The following is an 18,484-nucleotide window of genomic DNA, read 5'->3' as shown; positions in this document are numbered from 1 at the left end:
CGCTTCGTGCTGGTCCGGGTTAAAGCTGCGCTGCGAGCTTCGGAAGCGTTTGGGCTGCTGAGTGAAGGGCAGGGGGAGCCCCCGGGGAGAGGGGAGCCAGGGAAGGCTTTGGGGCTTTTTGCTCAATCCGAAGCTGATTTGCATTGCTTAGGGCTGGAGGCTGTACAGCAGGTAGGGCAGTCTGCTAACAGCCGCAGGAAGCACAGCGTTTTCCTATGACTGTGTGAAGGCTCTCCCTTACAAACATTCCCCTCCCCAATTTTGAATGCAAATACAGCAAGAGCCCAGTAGTGTAGGAGTTGCATTCATCTCCTGTAAGTCCAAATCCTACAAACACACACTTTGCATTGATGTACCTGATTAGGACTATTAAAGTTTCTTACCACTTTTTCATAAGGCTTCCACACCTCTGTAACTTCTTTATGATTCACACGTAAAGCACTTATCTTTATAAATTCTGGGGGATCTTGAATCTGGTATGACTTTGTTTCATATGTTTGCCCTTCTAGTAGGCATAACAATGAAATTATTAGAATAATGTTTTGAAGGGAAGAGAGAGTTTATTTTACATTTTGATTTGTGAATGAAGTTCTTCAGCAGCCTTGAAACTCAGGAAAGCGAAGAATCTTCAACTATAAATTCTTTTGGCTGCTAATGTTTTCAATTAATGTGTTGTTTTCCTATGAAATATATATCTATTATCCTAGAGCTACACTTGCTGTTCAAAAACGACCCCCCCCCAAAAAAAAAACTTACTTAGCTTTAAACTGCCTTGAGACCAGTTGCTGCTCAAAGAGAGTATTACCTTTTCACTTTAACTATCCATTAGAATCCTGTAACTCTGCAAACTACTGTAGTTGTAATGAAGCTGCCGTTGGGCTGGTTGTCATAGTCTCTAAAATAATTCAGCACTGTTGCAAGGTGAGCTCTAATCCTGCCTGCAGTATTTGGAACACACACTTTCTCAATAAGCTCCCTTTTTTGGTTGTGGTTTAGGGCTCTCAGCCCTTTCGAGAAAATCGGATTAGGGATTTTTTTGAGTTTACATTCTTAAGTCCTTACCTTAAATTTAGAAATGCCACAAGCAAATTAATGTTGTCCCATCCAGTTCAAGTGTGAAAAACACAAAAGTTTTTGTGTGACTGTGGTCCTTCTGCCTTTACTGTATATATTCTAAAATGTATTCTTCTATCCTTTCTTATTTGAAAAGGGATGCAAAGGGACAAAGATACAGACACCCCCAAACCTGTGACTTCTTAAGTTGTAAAGGTACAGATGATTGCTTGATATTCAGCAAGTTTAGTCTGCTTGAGAAAGTAAGGACACTGTCAAGGTACATTGGGAAACTGATGCTTTCATAGAAAGTTCGGTGTGGTTGTAGAATTGTCAGCCACCACAGAATGATACTAATTCCACTTACAAGTGAGCTGTAAATGGTAATAGTTTAATAAAACTTATGGGCAGATTTTATTTCTGGGGAGTTGCAGCTGCTGCTGTTTTATTTTCCGTCTGAAGAAAACAGTGGTGGTGATTATTCTAGACAGTAAGGGTTTGTGTTAAAATGTCAGAGCCACTTTGTGGAACTCACACTTGCTGGATTTCCTCCCCCCTATGCAGGATGATTTGCTAATGGCCACATATGCTGTGTGGTCCTGCAGTAGTGTTTATTTTTGTTGTGAAATGAAACCATAAAGGTTATTTTGAAATCTTTATTTTGGTTGAAGTTTATTGGCAGGATACGATGTTTTAGATTAAAGCAGAATACGTTCAAATATCTTAAAGTATATCTGACTGAGAAAAGTCTCATGTTAAACTTCCACATTTAATACTGCATGTTGGAATGTCTCAGGTAGAAGTTATAATCAAATTATATGCTACAGTCTTGACAATTTTCAAGGTAAAATGGGGACAGTCATTTTCATATAAAAGCACTAGAAATCTGTTTCTGAATTAAATGTCTGTTTCATTTATGTGACTAAGTCAAAGAATGGTTTTAATAGTTAGATACAGTTTGGGAAATAGTGTTGGAGAACTCTACTGGTTCATTTCCCTGAAGTTTGCATGAGAATTTTCGTGCTGAAGTTGTTGAACTCATGTGGCCCTGGCGGGGCTTTAGAAGGAAAACTTAGTTATTGTGAGATCTTATCATAAAGCACTGTTTCCCAGATAACTGTTATCTTGTGTGTTTTTTTCCCCTTCACAGTAAATTTTCAAGCTGTATTTGGAAGACAAAACTTCAGTGCTTGTGAAGAATGTGTATCCCTAGTAATTAAAACTCTTCCTTTTCAGTAGTGGAAGTATGCCTTTGAAAAGTATCCTCTTAGTTCTGTCTGATATGGTAGGTGGACAGCACATTGTCCCGGCAGTTTGGTGCCTGATTTCTGTTTGCCTGTTTGGATTCTTTGTGAGGGTTGGTGATGTAAGTGGTCTGTGTGGTGACAGGAACAACGAAAACAAAAGATTATTTTCTAGTACTGACTGGTACTAGCAATGTTTTCTAACAGTCAGTCTTTTCTCATCCATTGGTGGATTTCGCTCATTAGAATATTCCTGAAACTAGGTTTTATTCCTGGACTATTAACATGAAAATTAATATTTTCATGTTGCAAAAGAATTCATTTATAGTTCTTGGTGGATTTTAGATTTTAGAAATCTTAGTAGGTTTTCCAATTCAGTAAGTCTGTTTTCCATGCTTCCTTTTGCACGTTTACCTTTCTTGTCTGTATTCCTTGTTCCTCCTCATTTGCATCCTCTTGCGTTTTCCTTCAGGGAAAGCTTAATTTTCAAAAAAAAAAAAAAAAAAAAAAAAATCTTTGCAAGAGAGGTTTCCCACAGCAATTTACAGATTAAATTTCATCATGACTTCGAGCCAGCGGCAAAATGTGATTTATTAACTATATGGGACAATTGCAAATATGGTTTTAGACGTCTGGGACATCCTCAAGAAAGTAGAGTGATATGACTGTCATAGAAAACTCTTAAGGTAATGTTTTGAATAGCTGCTTTTCTTTGCTTATGCTTCAAAAAATCAGTTTTTTCAGATTCATGGCTTTAAGGCTGAGAAGCTTTGTGAGGATAAGATAGGAAACATGTATGGATAGGATAGCAAACATACTTTCACAGAAAGCTATGTGCTACTAATGCTTGCCCTTTCCATTCAAAGTAGCTTTTATCATCACCAATAGTATGTTTTTGCTGAAAGCTTAAATTTATTCCCTCTTGTTGGAGGCAGATATTTTATTCGTATCTTGCAGTTCTATTTCTATTGAAACAACTCCTTACTGGATGGAAATGGTTTTGTTTTCTTCCTCCCAGTCTGTGTATGGCTACTGACATTCCTAAATTGCTTTCAGCCTTGTCAATTTCCTTGCTTTTACAATTGAAGGCACATATCTAAGTGGTTATAAGTGGTCATCTTGACATGTTAGAAGTCAACAGTCAATTACAGTGGGTTTCCTCTTTCTATGGCTGGAGGAGTAATTATAACTGTTTCAGACTCAAGACTTCTTGACTGACATATCTTTTAGAAAAACATTAGTTAAACTGAAAGGTCTTGTTTAATGGGAAGTTTTACATGATCTGATAAGTCGCTTGTTCCAATTCTTTTGTACAATAAAGTACTTTTTAAGTTATTCTTACTATTTGGAGGCATGTAGGTTGCTATTCCTACTTCTTATACACACACACACACGCATGCACACGCGCACACACACACACACACGCACGCACGACATCTCCATTTGTGCATCAGAGAATTTCATGAATTCTTCCAGAACAGGTGTTGCAGTGAAACTCACATTTGTTTAGTTTTGCATGAGTGTGGAGTTTGTTTTAGAGTTGTTCTTTTTTTTAGTATAGAATCTACTGTCTTGAAAGATGGTAGCTGAGCTATGGTTTTCACCTTATGTTTCTTAGCTTAAAGATAACTACTACTAATGGGGTAGAATGTGTCCATAACAAGTAACTCCTCACTTAGACAAGAAGAAAGGAAGCTGAGTAATAGGAAGAAATGGTTCCTGAACTTTTTTTTTGTCTTCTAGTCTTTTCTCCCATTATCCCACATGTCCAATGAGAAAATGGAAGTAACTTGGAAGTAGCTATGTTCTTGTTTTTTCAAATTTTCCTTCAAAATTTTCAAGGCTTATTGTCTGTGAGAAGGAAGAGAGTTAGTTTTAGACTCTTCTCCTTGCTGTTGTGACTGTTATTCCTTCTGATGTAATGTAGTATTTGGTTTTAATAATATCTGGCCAATTTGCATAACTAAGCACTGTAAGCTCTTTCTTTTTTGGATCCGAGTCTTGATTAGTTTCTACACAGCCTGTCAGTTCAACAGAAGAGTCTTGCATCATCCCAGCTGTGTGTCTCCTTCTGGTAGTGGCACTCCTCTGGATGAACAATAGGGCATGAATATCTTGAGCTGAAGGATGAACCAGGCTTCCAAGCTTTTGGGCAGTTATCTTACCTGTGCAGTGTGTCACAAAAACCTAGTACTGCAGTTCCATTTGCAGCTTTTGCTTTCTTTTTCTGAACAGGAGTCGCTGTGAATGCTGTTTCTGGTATTTTAATCTCAGAGCAGATGGGGAGTGTTCCGAGTACTTTAGGAAGTGTTGGTTATGAACTAAATGATAGAGATGCCCATCTCCCTCAGCAAATGATGACTGAACTCAGTGTCTTAGCATCATCAACTGTTGTGCAGGATGTTTAAATTATATGTTGAGAACTAGAAAGGTCTATTTTCTTTTAACTAATTCTGTTAGAAAACTCCAGAAATTCCTAATAATCCAGTAGCTTCAGCTAAATGTTGCAAGAGTAACTTCAAATGAGAAGCTTTCTGATTCTTTTACAGCATTGTTTGAAAATAAGTTTCCAAATGTCTGTAGAATTATGGGCAGCGCATGGATTTGAAGAGGAATTCCTCCTTTAAATTGACATACTTTCAGTTACTTCGGTATTGGAAGGACTGCAGCAATCTTTTCTCAATATTTTATGTGTGTAAGATACAATTGTATTTCAGGTTTACAGTCTCATTCTGAATTTTATTTATTTTGTAGCAAGAGTTGGATAAATCAGGTAAGGTTAAAATAGTAATCAGCACTCATGTTGTTCTGTCAGTCTTACTGAGCTTACCTGATTGAAATTCTTCAAGTGCATATGGAAGCAGAATTTGACTAGATTGACATGTTTGAGTGCTGCACATACATAAATTTATATTGTCACTTTGTAGAGAGCTTAGTTGCTGAAGGAGGGGTGGGAATGCATTTTTCTGCTTTCCTTACCTCTCAACCCAGCATGCTTTATATTGTGATGTAGAAAGTCAGTTTTAAATGTTTTCTCCATTTCTTTTTCATTTTCGTAAAACATTAAGTTAAATTTCTATTTTTCAATATTATTGAAGTTCACAGTTTGAGAAAAAATTGTCACTGGGCCAGAAATATGTATTGAGATACGTTTCACATAACACGTGGAGGTTTTCAAAACTACCCAGATCATAAATCACTGTAGGAATAATCAAATTTGAAATGAGCAATTGAGACTTTACGGAACTTAATGCTCAAAATCTTTGCACAGTGTTCCAGCTGTGCTTGACCACAACACTGAAAAGTGTTTCAGTTTTTTGTGTGCTGGATGTTCAGACCTGAACTTAGTCAGAATATAGGGAATAAGTTGTCTGGTGTGATCATAGAAATGATCAGAGAAGGAACTGGAAGAGCAAGAGTTTTTAGTGGGTGAGAGGGTAGTGGGCAAGAGGAACAAGAAGGGATATGTTAGAATCATAGAATATCCCAAGTTGGAAGGGACCCATAAGGATCATCAAGCCCAACTCCTGGCACCGCCCAGGTCTGCCCAAAAGTTCAGACCATGTGACTAAGTGCACAGTCTAATCGCTTCTTAAATTCAGACAGGCTTGGTGCAGTGACCTGGGGAGCCTGTTCCAGTGTGTGACCACCCTTTCGGTGAGGAACCTCTTCCTTATGCCCAGCCTAAACTTTCCTTGCCACAGCTTAACACCATTCTCACGGGTCCTATCACTGGTGTTTACAGAGAACAGGTCACCTGCCTCCCCACCCCCCCTCCTGAGGAAGTTGTAGACTGTGATGAGGACCCCCTCAGCCTCCTCTTCTCCAGGCTGAACAGGCCCAGTGCCCTCAGCCGCTCCTCAGACGTCTTCCCCTCCAGGCCTTTCACCATCTTTGTTGCCCTCCTCCAGACACTTTCCAACTGTTTCATGTCCTCCTTGTACTGTGGTGCCCAGAACTGCACACAGTACTTGAGGTGAGGCCACACCAGCACAGAGTAGAGTGGTTCTTGCATTTAAATCGAATTTGTGTTGTACAAAACAGTATAAACTAAAATATCAGTAAAATAGGTCAAGTCTTTATATGTAAACTAGTAAAACTAAAAATATTACAATTTAATGGTGTGTTGTTTTTTTTTTTAACATTTTGTGCAGTGTTAGGGTCTAAGTGAAATAGGCATCACTAAACCATCCACTAACAGCTATAAATACTTAATTTTAATTGTGATGGCCCTCCCTGAAAGCATTTACATTGAATTTCTTGCTGCTGAGAGAGAAGTGGTTGTTCCGGTATGTGAAAATTAACATTATTTTAAGAAAGGTCTTAAATTTTCTCAATCAAACCATGAAGGGGTCAAGACACTAACCAGTTTAAGTGAATAATTAAAAAAAAGGTTATTTTTTTGGTGGTTGGCAGAGGTACATATCAGTGTCTGTTGCTTTCAGAAGCCCGTTTCTTGATTTACATTCCAGTGATGCAGATTGTTCAGAGAAAGGGGAACATTGATCTAAAAACTGAGCTGTTCTTTAAGCATGTTTACAGTAAAATTGGGTTCACTTAGGCTTTTGTATTTTACAAACATCCCTGTTTAAAGGAACAAACACCTGACAAAACAACAACAAAAAAAAAGCTATTTATTAATAATAAAGCAAAAAGTAGCAGTAACTCCTGTTTCATCATAAGTACTTCCTAAAGTGTATTAACCTGTTGTCTTCTTAACATGATGTAAGAAGAGTATGAGGCTTGGGGGATTTGTACTATTCCAGAGTAGCACATATTTTGTGTTCAGTAAGGTAACAATCTATAACAGGTATAGATTTTTAAATGAAAATCTATAATTTCCTTTTTTAAATGAAATAATTGTTGAATGTAATAATAATGTAATGATATTTAAAGCACAATCAAAACTAGTATGCACACTTTGTGTGCTAGTAATTTTTATACCACACTTTGTGGTCTGTTATGCTGATGCCTACAGAGCTCAAGCTTGAGTTACTAATTCTTAATACATATGCATCCGTTAGTACGCATATTCTTAGACTACACACCTTTTTGTGTTAACTACAAAAAACTGTTTTTGTCTATGGAAAATTATACCTAGCCACCCCTCAACACACACACCTTGATTTCTAATGTGTTTTTTTTTTTTTTGATATTACTCTTTCTAGTGAGAGTAATCCAGTAGTGTTTGTAATATCTTCACAGTAGATAGTTGGCATGGGTTAGAAAATTAATTGAAAATTTTTGTCTCCTTAAGTATGAGACTGCAAAAGAAATCCTATACATTTAGTAAATGCCTGTTGAAACTTGACAAATCTTTTTCTATTTTCATTGCAAATGCTATGTTCTTACAATAATTCATTTATTTGCTAGATAAATCAGATAAATATGATTCCAGAGATGTGGAAAGACTTCAGCAAGATGACAAATGGGTTGAAAATTACCTGATTTGGCGTCAAGATGTTGTGGATGATACATTAAAGATGATTGATCAAAGCTTTCAGTGGAGGAAAGAATATACTGTTAATGGTAAGCTATGTTATGTAATTCTTGTGGTGGTGAATGTTGCTTTCCTGTTGAACTACATCTAACCTCCATGCTTAATTTCATTACATTTCTCGCTCTCCAAGGTTGTGAAAATACCACAGAGTACTTAGCAAGAACTTTTCTACTCAGTTTAAAAAATAAATAAATAAATAATTGCTTCTTATATAAACCAGTACTGTAACATTGTACTTCTAATTACAAGGTTGTTTAAGGGAAAGAAGGGAAAATAGCTCTCTCTTGTTTTGTGTTTGTGTGCTAAAATGGGGTCCTAATAAATAAATGAAAATTGTATCTCTGATGTTGTGATACAAGTTTATCACACTAGCATTGGCCTGCCAGGTAGAATAGATTTTTTTTTTCTGAGTGTTTGAAGATGAACTTCATCTACAAGACTTCATAATCTGAATTAAGAAAGGATAGAGCAAGAAGGGCTGTAGATCAGAGCAAAAAATAAACACTTGCAGCATATTTTTCTTCTCTCAGAATTTTATTCTTCTGTCTTCCTAAACAGATCCAATCATGCAGCCTGAGAAGAAGATAATAAAATTCTCAAATGAGCTCAATTTTTGCATTAATTTCCAAAATGATGTGGGAGGTGGTCTATGAAAACATTTTTATATTTTGTTGTTATTCTTCTGTGTTCTTAGTGACTTTTGTTAAGTTGAAATGTGATTATTAATGTGATGACTGAAATATTTTTTCCTTTGGCTTTGCAGACTTGACTGAATCTGTCCTTCCAAAAGCATTACTTGAAAATGGCGCTCTCTTTCTTCATGGATATGATAAAGAAGGCTATAAATTATGTAAGTTATGCAAAACATAGTATTTAGTCATCTGTCATTACTTTTTGTTTCCAGCATTTCAGTAGCATCTGTTTTGAAAAATAAATGTTTTAAAAATAAAAATATGTATGTGTAAGCAACTGCGTGTATTGTGAGAAGTTGGTAATGTCTATTATCTCTTTGGATCGCAGGAATTAATAATTAATTTCATTATCAATTTTAAAAAATCATAAACCTTTAAGTGTAATTGTCAGTGGGTTTTCTATCTTCCCTGTTGAAGTGCATTATTTCTTTATCTACTATGTTGAATATATAAATAGAAGAAATGCTGATTATTGCAGTGCATTGACGCTGCTTTTCTAGCAGCCCACATTCTTACATACTTGCAGGGGTTCACTGGTTTTTGTTTTGTCTTCTTATGACATTGCAATGTTCAGTAACAGTGTGAGCAGCTGAAAATTGTTGGAGAATGAACTCCCAAACTGTGTGATTAACTTAGCACTAAGGAGTAAGACTTGTAGAGAAGCAGTAAATATTTCCTGAAGTACTCTTGGGTTTGAGTGTGTAGTAGATGAGCAGTATTATTTTCTATAAATTAATTTGGTATAACATTTGACAAAAATAACCTTAAAACCTATAAGACCAAAGAGTCTTTTAAAACAAATCACCTGATAGGCTATCCAGGCAATAATCTTGAATGATGGGGAGCGGGGAGAGGGGAAAACCCTCTGCAAAAAAAACAAAGTCTGCAATTGTACTTTCCTTCTTTTACCAAGGCCAGATTGTACCTCCAGAAATGCATTAACAATCCAGTCTCTTACAGAAATGACTGTTTTAAACACTAATATGCTAGTTTTCCAATAAAATCATGACCAGAAAAATACGGCTTATATTCCCTGGCTGTATTTTGTCAAATTGTCCCTTTTCTTACAATAGTAAGATATAAGTGCTTTATGAAAAGTTGATGCATTTTTATGCTTCATGATTTTCCTATTGCCTGCAAGGTAAGTAATCAAGGCTAAGTGGTGATTATATATCATTATTACAGATATATTTTTTATTTATAAAGCTAAACATGATTATACTGTGGTTCAATTTGATGAGATTGAAGAGGGTGGGGAAGTGAAGTAGGAAGACATGATACTTTTGCATTGGTAGTCAGAATACTTCAGTTGCGTTATACGAATGTGCAAGTCAGGTGGCTGAATAAATATTTCTGATTTTATTGTCACTGAATGATAACCAATATCTCAATTTCCCATCCCCAAAGTGTTTCTTCTGTGAATGTTACTGGGTTAGAATATCTCAGTATGCAAATTGAGATTGTGTTGTAGTTAAGAGTTACTGGTTAGTGAGCTTTTGAGAAATATTTCTTGGGCCACACACTCCATTTTAACTACTATGTGAAATAGACCTTTAAAGCTATAAAGAATTGTTTGCTTTTAAAAGAGTCCTATGTTCAAGTAGGATATCTTTCTGAAATTCTGCATTTACAGAATCCGGTTAATATGCTGCAGTTAAAAATAAATAGATAAATAAAAAACCTGTCTCTACACAAGCTATAAAGCTTGGAAAACTTCCATTGAATTCACAGAATGAGCTTGTGATAAGGAAGTAAAAGATGGGGGGAAAAAATCATGATTTTAAGTAAAACTTCTTGACATTTCAAGGAGAAAAATACTAGCTCATCTACTGCTATTTTAGTGTCTTGTCTATTTTTTCCTAGTGTAGATGTACCACGAATGAAGGCAGCTCTTGATGTTGGGCCCCTGAATAATTCTTTTATCACTTAATTGTATAGTCAGTCATTTGGTTGCAGGCATTTTTATGAAGTCTTACTTTGAAATCCACTACTTACATGAGAAACTTGTCTCTGTGTGACTCATTTCTTATTCCAGAAGGATATATATTGGGCTTTTATATAAGTAATGTTGTTCATCTTCTGAACTTCTTAGTTTTATTTTAGGAAGGTCTGTTGCTTCTTATATAATTCATAATAACTTGTGTATAAATAGTTTTTTTCAGGACATGACAACTACAAGACCATAGAAAATTTAAGCAGATAAAAGTGTAAATGTCAAAACGACAACAGTCTTCAGAACACAATATCTGAGGATTGCATGCACTTAATTTGAAATTATTGAATAATACTCTTAATAAGTAGTAGGAGTCTTTAAATACATTAAAAGTATTTTTCTTCTCTACTGTCCCTTTGGTGTAATCTGTAACATTTTCAAATAAAAAAAATGTGCAAAAAAGAGCAAAAGAAAAGGAAAAAAGTATCCAATTGTTCTGACTGTTCAGTGTGACCATAAAATCAATAAAGATGTAGAATACAAACAAAGAGGGATTGGTAAATTTCACAGTGCATCCTGTATGGTTATGAAAAAGTTTCCTGTTAATTCACATCTGTTGTTTCAACTTCTGTGTGTTTTTCTTCCTTTATTCTCCCAAGTTTGGGTTAGAGTGAAACTTCATGTAAAAGATCAAAAACAGCAACTTGAGAAAAAGAAACTGGTAGCTTTTTGGTTAGAACATTATGCCAAGAGAGATCATGGAAAGCCCTTAACAGTGGTATTTGACATGGCTGAATCTGGAATCAGTCACATAGTAAGTATATTTATTTTTTCTGATTGCTTCCTGAATTATTTAATCTAAGTCCTCATCTCCCCAGAAGAGGATTCTTGTGCAGTCATTTAAACTAAAATAACAGTTAACAGCAGTGTTATGTAGGGGTTGTTCCCAAGACATAAACAGTTTCAGAAATCCATTGTTACATATTAAACTGAAAACTTCCTTTTAATTTGGTAAGTGATGGAGCCAACTATATAGTAGTTGCTCACAATCTTAGTTTGTCAGTTGGTATGGATGATGATAGTGGAACGTACTGCCTTTTGGGTACTTAAAAATTAAGTTGAGGCCTCTTATTGTTAATATAGTTGCTTCCTCTTCCTCAACAGTTCAGAATTCATTGTTGTCTTTTCTTTCAACAAATCAAAGTTTGTCAAGAGCAAACGATGGAAAAATGGGGTAATGGTGAAGTATTGAGACCTAAGCTGAGATCTTTGAGAATGATGATGTGTTTTGAAAAGTCAGCATGTTCAGTTGACAATTCTGATCCTGTTCCTGTCGCTCCATCCTGCATGCCGTGTATGTTCCCCCGTATGTTTAAATGGTGTGTTTCTGAAGATCCTGCATGCATCTTCAGTTACTGAATTTTCTTGTGAAAAGAAGTTAGCTTGATGCGTAAGAGCAATTTATCAAGTAGGCATTGCTTTTTTACTCATCTTCACAAATGCAGCCTGTTTTTTTAAGTCTGTTTTTTTTGTGATCCATGTTAGATACGAGTCTGTTTCCGTGCAGCTTTATTTGCAGTTGTTGTGAATGCAAGCTAAATGAGACACTACTACAATTAATAGAACTGATTAGTAATGGTATAGAATGAAGCGATGGGTCTGTTCAAACTTCGAAATGATAACATTTAGGAAAAAAAATGCTTTTTTCAATTTATATAGATTTAGAAAGGAATGTATGTTGTACCTCTTACTTCAGGTCTATTTTTTTTGTTTGTTCTAACCTGTTAGTATCTTTATATGGAAAGCATAAATACATATCCATAGTTTGTTGCGGGCATCTTATTTAAGAATTTATTTGCAGAAACTTGTTTAGAGGAATAGAACATTGTCACTACCTATATCTTTACCAATCCTTAAGTTATCCCTGAAATCGGGATATTTGGGGGGTAAGGGGATGTGGGAGAGGAAGGGATGTTAGATGAGTAAATATCTGCAGAGTTCTGTGGATCATTCTCTTCAGCGGAATTGAGCAGAGAAATCCATTTTTAGAATCCGCTTTCAGGAGCAGGATCTAAACTGTTTAAGACTGTAAGGCGCAGTTCTTGCCTATCATTAGACTGACTCTATAGATACCCAATAATTAGAAACCACAGTGACTAGGTAAAATCATTGGATTTTTTATTTACATAATGCCACGCTATCATTTTATAAGAATGGCTAGAATGTGTCATCTTACATTTTTGTTTATATGGTGGAAATGCCTTTTAAAAATGAGCGGACCCCAGTGTTGCGTTGGTACCTTGCAGCCATGCAATACAGGGCTGTAAGCTTTTGAGAAGACATTTTTACAAATAAGTGTGGGCCAATCCTAACTTACAAAACTGAATTGGGGTTCTTAACTTTTAGTTGAGAGCTGTCTGTCTATTATCCTAAGCTAATACTGAAGCAATGGTTTTTATATAATAAAAATGAAAGACTAGAATATAATTGCCTTTATGGTTGAAAACAAACAAACAAAAAAGCACGCTAGATTTCTTTTTTTTTTAATTTGTGGAACATATCCTGAAGCAACTTGTTTCCATTTTGTTTGAGGCTCCCAGAGACATTCTCTGCAAGTGCTGTTCATAAGTCTTCCATTGCACAGTCTCATTTTGCTAGAAGTATTTTTTTTTTTTTTTATGGCTGTTTGTAGCCATGTAGAGTAACTGATAAAAGTTATCCTAAAAGAACTTGGGGTTTTGAGTTCTTTTCCAGAGCACGTTTCGTTCGTTCCGTTGTTAATATTGTCTAATCTGCTGCGTCAGCTTCTCTCATTGGTATGCAGTCAGATAATTCTGGTAGTTCATGCCTTGTTGAGGCATTGCAGGTAACTAGAATTAATGCAGTTATTGAATGGTCTGCTCAAATCTAAGCTCTTATTTGACTTTCATCAAAATAATGGATTCAGCCTCCTTATATCTGATAGTGTTGCTTTTGGCTAGACTGAAGAAATAAGATCAGTGTGCTTGCTAATGCACAGGAGATGCTAATCATTACTTGAAAATCTATCACTGTTTATACTGTTAAGTAGGAGATACTGTTTTGGTACAAGCAACTGCGAGTTGAGATAAATGCTTCTGCAAAATGCTATCTCCTTCTTCTAAAGATATCCAAGCTGTCAGTTAGTTGATAAGTACTGAAGCTCCTAATGAAGCTTTCAGGTCTTGGGTAATCCTCTTCATACAGCTTTTCTTTACCAATTTATCAGCAAATGTAGTAATAGTGTGTTTACATCACTTTAGGAGCCAGTTCCCCATAGCATTTTACTGTTCTTATGTGACAGGCATTGGGGGATCCTCTATCAGTAATATGTTTTGTCCTGCCTCTGAAAGCCTCCTTGTTAGGTAATCTGTTAGAAGGGCTGAGGAAAATAAGTGCTTGTGGCAGGCTTCCCACCTAACCAAAGTAATTTATTGTGATAAGGTAACTCTTCTTGTATTGTCTATATCGGTTTCATAAAATGCCTTTTTTGCTCTTTATTGTGTAGTCCCATTACAGCAGGATTTTGCAGTGGAGACTCAGTTGTATTGTATTTGTCCTGCTGGTCATTGGATAGGAGCACCCCTACAGTGGGTGGTATGCAGGCAGTTTTGTTGGGTGCTGTCGGTGCCTATAATTTGTCAACATAGCACTAACTAAAGCCAACGACAAAAATTCTCTTAAAATTAAATTTTCTTCTTCCTTCTGGTAGATTCTGAATGAAGTTTTTGCATGCCTTTTGGTAGATGAGTTATTCAATTGAAATTTCAGTGTGTTTAAAGCCTTATAAGTCAGCTAACGGTAATTTGTCAGGTTCCCTAGAGCTAAAGCTTTATTTTTCTTTGTGTTTCCTGTACACCTTAAATTCTGTTGATATCAGTAGTTACTTTATTACCTAATTTACTGTGTTGATAATAAGTCTGTTAACTTCTGTTATATCATAAAGCTAAGCCTGTGTGACCACAATTCTGCAGCAATTTAATGAAATGAAAGGCATTATACAAATTTGGATAATGTTTGTAATGTCTTAAGATGAGAAATACAGATGATTACAAGATACTTATCTTGTACTACTCAATAAGTGTTTTATCTTAACTGAGCTTATATTTTAATGTTTTGATTTACATTTTATTTACTTTGTTTTTATTTTAGGACTTGGATTTTGTTCGGTTTATTGTCAATTGTTTTACAGATTATTATCCAAACTTTCTCAGTAAGTATTGTATATGAAGTACAGTAGACTTGTTTAACAGAAGCATTTAATAATATTGCAGATGATGGGGGAGACTTTTTTGAAGTCTTTTTGCATGCTCTTTATGTGGTTTTTAAAAATCAGTGGAAGGCTTGTCTTTGGAATTTAGTGTCCTGACTATAAGATTTGATTTTTAGATAAAGCCTAAGTGCATAGAACGCTTTGACATTGTAGATTCAGGATATTTTTGCACTTTTAAGAATCAGCACAACTGTGAATATAAAGTTTATTTATAATATATCCAAAATGAGCTGACTTTTCAAGACATATGAATAATTTGCTTTGTATTTACCAGTTTTCAATCCGCATGTTTTTGTGGATTGAAAATCAATATATATATCTAATAGAATTAAATTAGCCTTTTTATCTTTCACTCTTTTATCTGGGGTGAAGCTTTGGAAACTTATATGACAATTGGTATCCTGTAAGAGTCTTTAGGGAACAAAGGATACTGGCTATAGAAAGTCTTCAGTAGCCATAGTCTGATTCCTCAGAACAGGATTAAGGCATGTTGGTATGTGCATAGTTAATTGCCTGCTAATTTTCTATGAATAGATGAAAATTGAATCACTTTTTGCCAGCTTGTTGTATGTGAGTGAAAGTGTCTGAATTTTGGAGCTCTGTATCAGCAATTGCTTGAACTCTGAAATGAGATTTCAGTTTATTGACAAGTTTTGAACTTTGATCAAAGATTGAACTTAAATAGAAGTGTAGCAATGTTTTTGTTTTAATTTTGACATTTGAGAAAAATATTTAGGGACATTTGAGTTAAGGCACTAACTTTTCAGGCTTCTTTCCTAAAACAAAACAAGAACAACAAAAAAATCAGAACAAGTATAGCTTTACAAAGACTATCTGTTTGGAAGACTGTCTGTTTGGGAAAAAGAGGTGCTGAATATACCTGTTAACCTTCTTTCTTTTCCATTAAGCAGTTACTTTTCTAGATCAGGATAAATCCTTACATTTCTCTACCTTACTGGGGTAATTAGTTAGTAGTAATATGTCAGAAAAGCACTAAGCCAGAGAGATATTATAAACAGTTTCCACATAAATACTTACTGCCTTCATATAGTAATAGAAATAGACTTATACATGCTATAAACTAGTTTCCTCTACAAGGAAGTAAGCATGGCAGTCTCAAAAAATGAAGTATTCCCTTTTTACATTACCATTATTGTTGTACTCCCTGTTAAACAGAAATACCTAACATTGTTTCCTTTTCTTTTCAGCAAAGATAGTGATCTTTGAAATGCCTTGGATAATGAATGGTAAGTAATTTTTTTGGTTTGTTTTCTTAAGATAATAATGACGACTTTTTAAAGTTAGAGTGAACAAAAAGCATCTTTTATCTTTTTCTCTAGATACAGTTAAATGGTGGATTTGTTAAATGGTCATCTTTAAATCTGTTGATGTGTAGGCTGCCCATTGATGTTTTTCTCTCTAGTGTTGTATTTTGGGTTACACTTTTAAATGGAGTAACATTGTCCTGTTACCTTTAAAACTTGGGAGACTTCGGTAAATAGTCTATTTCATGAATGTTTCCAACTGTAATTTTAAAAATTTGGATGCGTTCATGATTCAAGAATACTGTCATCAACATTGAACACTAACAACCAGCCAAAAACTATGTTGTACAATTTAAGGCAGATGCCTGCCTGACACTGGACATGGCAATTGTTACATACATGTATTCTGATGTATACTTTGTTATTTATCCTTAATTATAATGTCTATGATAAGCAGGTTATTCCGGTATCTATGCCACTTAAAATACGTACCTTTATGGTAGCTCTATATTCTTCTTGTATAATTAAGTTTTACCACCAATAAAACAACTATGGTGTTTGAAAGGTCTAAACCAGAGCAATTTAAAACAACAAAATGTTTAAAATGTGTATATATAATTTTCCCAACCTCCCTCATACAGATCTGGAAATACAGTTGCTTTACAGTTCTCCCCTGTGCCACTGCAATCCCCCACTTCCTCCAGAACTTGCTAGTCTGTGATAGGTTTGCATTCTGCTATAGAAAAACATAGTCCGTAAAATGTTTTCTTTGTAAATAATATTTTTTTCCTTTGCGTCATGTTCCCACTTTATAACAGATTCTCAGAACAGGCCCATATTTATGGGGCGTAGCTCACTTGCTTCATTAGGTCTACTGATACACTGTGGAAAAAAAACCTTCTTGACATCTTACGTATGCTTTTTTTTTGTTTCCATTATAAAGCTGCTTTTAAAATTGTGAAGGGCTGGCTTGGCCCAGATGCAATAAGCATGCTGAAGTTCACAAACAAGAGTGATGTACAGGAATACATCAGTGGAGAATATCTGCCACCTCACATGGGTGGAACTGTAAGTATATTAACACTTTGTAATCCTTTTGTGATAGGTTGAGCCATGCTCATTTAAGTAACATACGTGATGTTGCAACTTGGCGCTTCTTGGATGTGAAATTTCTTGAGATTGTTCCGTTAAAATGATATTTTCTAAATCACCTTAGTATAAAATGGATTCATTTTTATAAGAATTTGGTATCTTGTAGTCTTAAATGTAGAAATCAGTTTTGTGAATGATTTTAATCATTCATTTTCAAGTCCTAAGAAATTTAGTTTTCAGACCTTCAACAGCAAAAAATATCTATCCATTTTAAATGCCTTTTTCCACTTTTCTTTTCCCTTACCTGATGAATTAAAGAGGGATTGTGTTGGTTTATGATACAGGTTCTGCAAACAGAAAATAGATTTCATGGCCCTCTGAAAATTCATCCTGCTCCAAAGCTATGGTTTAGGAAAGAAAGTATTGCAATTATTTTTCCTTTGTTGTCCCTAGGGCTGCATTTTCTACGACTCTATAGAAGACTTTTTAAGAGGATGTTAGAGAGCATACTCCAAAGTATTTTTCAATCCAGTATTGCTTTGACAGAAGCTGGATCCTATTCTATTATGACCTAAATGGCAAAACAGCACAATGCTCTTGCGCAACAAGCTTCATTTTTTGTAAAGCTGGTAAATAATTTTGCATAATTTTTGTAACAGAATCTGCAGAAAGGATATTCCTTTTCTTTAAAACTTTTGTAAACAGTTTATGTTAATGGAATAAACCCACTGTAGTAATCTTTACCTTTTTTTTTTTCCTTTTTTTTCATTTTTACTTTTTCTCCTGAATGATTTTGATGTTAAACAGTAACAATATGGAGAAAAGGAAGATTCTGCTTCAGCCAAAGTAGGAGAAAAGCTTGTTCCTTATTATTTAAGCTCAAAGCAGAGTGCTGGTAGCTGGAACATTCATGCAAAAACATTTTGAGAATGTACATAGTGTTACTCTGTTTCTATTTAACTGAAAATAGCACACTGTAAAAAGCACTTTTAAAATGACGCTCCTATCACAAAAACCTGAAAAGATTGTATCCTTCTCCATAGAAAATTGCTGCCTTAACTCCACAGTCTTGTGTAAGAACTTGCTAGTGTTAGAGAAAGTTGAAATCTCTGAACTTACGTAGTGGATGCTGAGGGAAGGACTGATGTTATCTTAACTGGCTTCAGTAAGGATTTGAACAGCAATGGCTCTTCTGAGCCTAATTTCCAAGTTGTTATTTTACTGTTGCAATAGCAGGGAAAGTTCTTCTCTTCACTCTTAGACCTCAGTATCTCCTGTCTGCTTTATACTGTTGTACCTGATAGCTAATTCCCTTTTCAAGAAGCTTGCTGCTTTGCTAAATATCCTTTTGCATCCTTTATCCCCCTATCTTGAGCACACAGAGTTAGTTTTCCTTTATCTCACCTTGGACCTG

The 18,484-nt window shown here is 35.3% G+C and overlaps 1 protein-coding gene across 1 annotated transcript in view; it reads left to right on the top strand.

The window, feature by feature from the left end:
* Positions 1-18,484, top strand: part of MOSPD2 (motile sperm domain containing 2) — a 34,638-nt gene that overhangs the window by 517 nt on the left and 15,637 nt on the right. The window contains exons 3-8 of the mRNA XM_038172966.2: positions 7,671-7,826; positions 8,561-8,647; positions 11,082-11,236; positions 14,593-14,653; positions 15,922-15,960; positions 16,922-17,046. Coding sequence (XP_038028894.2) covers positions 7,671-7,826; positions 8,561-8,647; positions 11,082-11,236; positions 14,593-14,653; positions 15,922-15,960; positions 16,922-17,046 — 623 coding nt within the window. The remainder of the gene's footprint in view (positions 1-7,670; positions 7,827-8,560; positions 8,648-11,081; positions 11,237-14,592; positions 14,654-15,921; positions 15,961-16,921; positions 17,047-18,484) is intronic.

The sequence above is a fragment of the Anas platyrhynchos genome, chromosome 1, assembly GCF_047663525.1.
Source record: "Anas platyrhynchos isolate ZD024472 breed Pekin duck chromosome 1, IASCAAS_PekinDuck_T2T, whole genome shotgun sequence".
In the NCBI taxonomy this organism is placed as follows: Eukaryota; Metazoa; Chordata; class Aves; order Anseriformes; family Anatidae; genus Anas; species Anas platyrhynchos.
The sequence above is the reverse complement of the archived record's forward strand: the minus strand, read 5'-3'. Positions and strand labels throughout refer to the sequence as shown.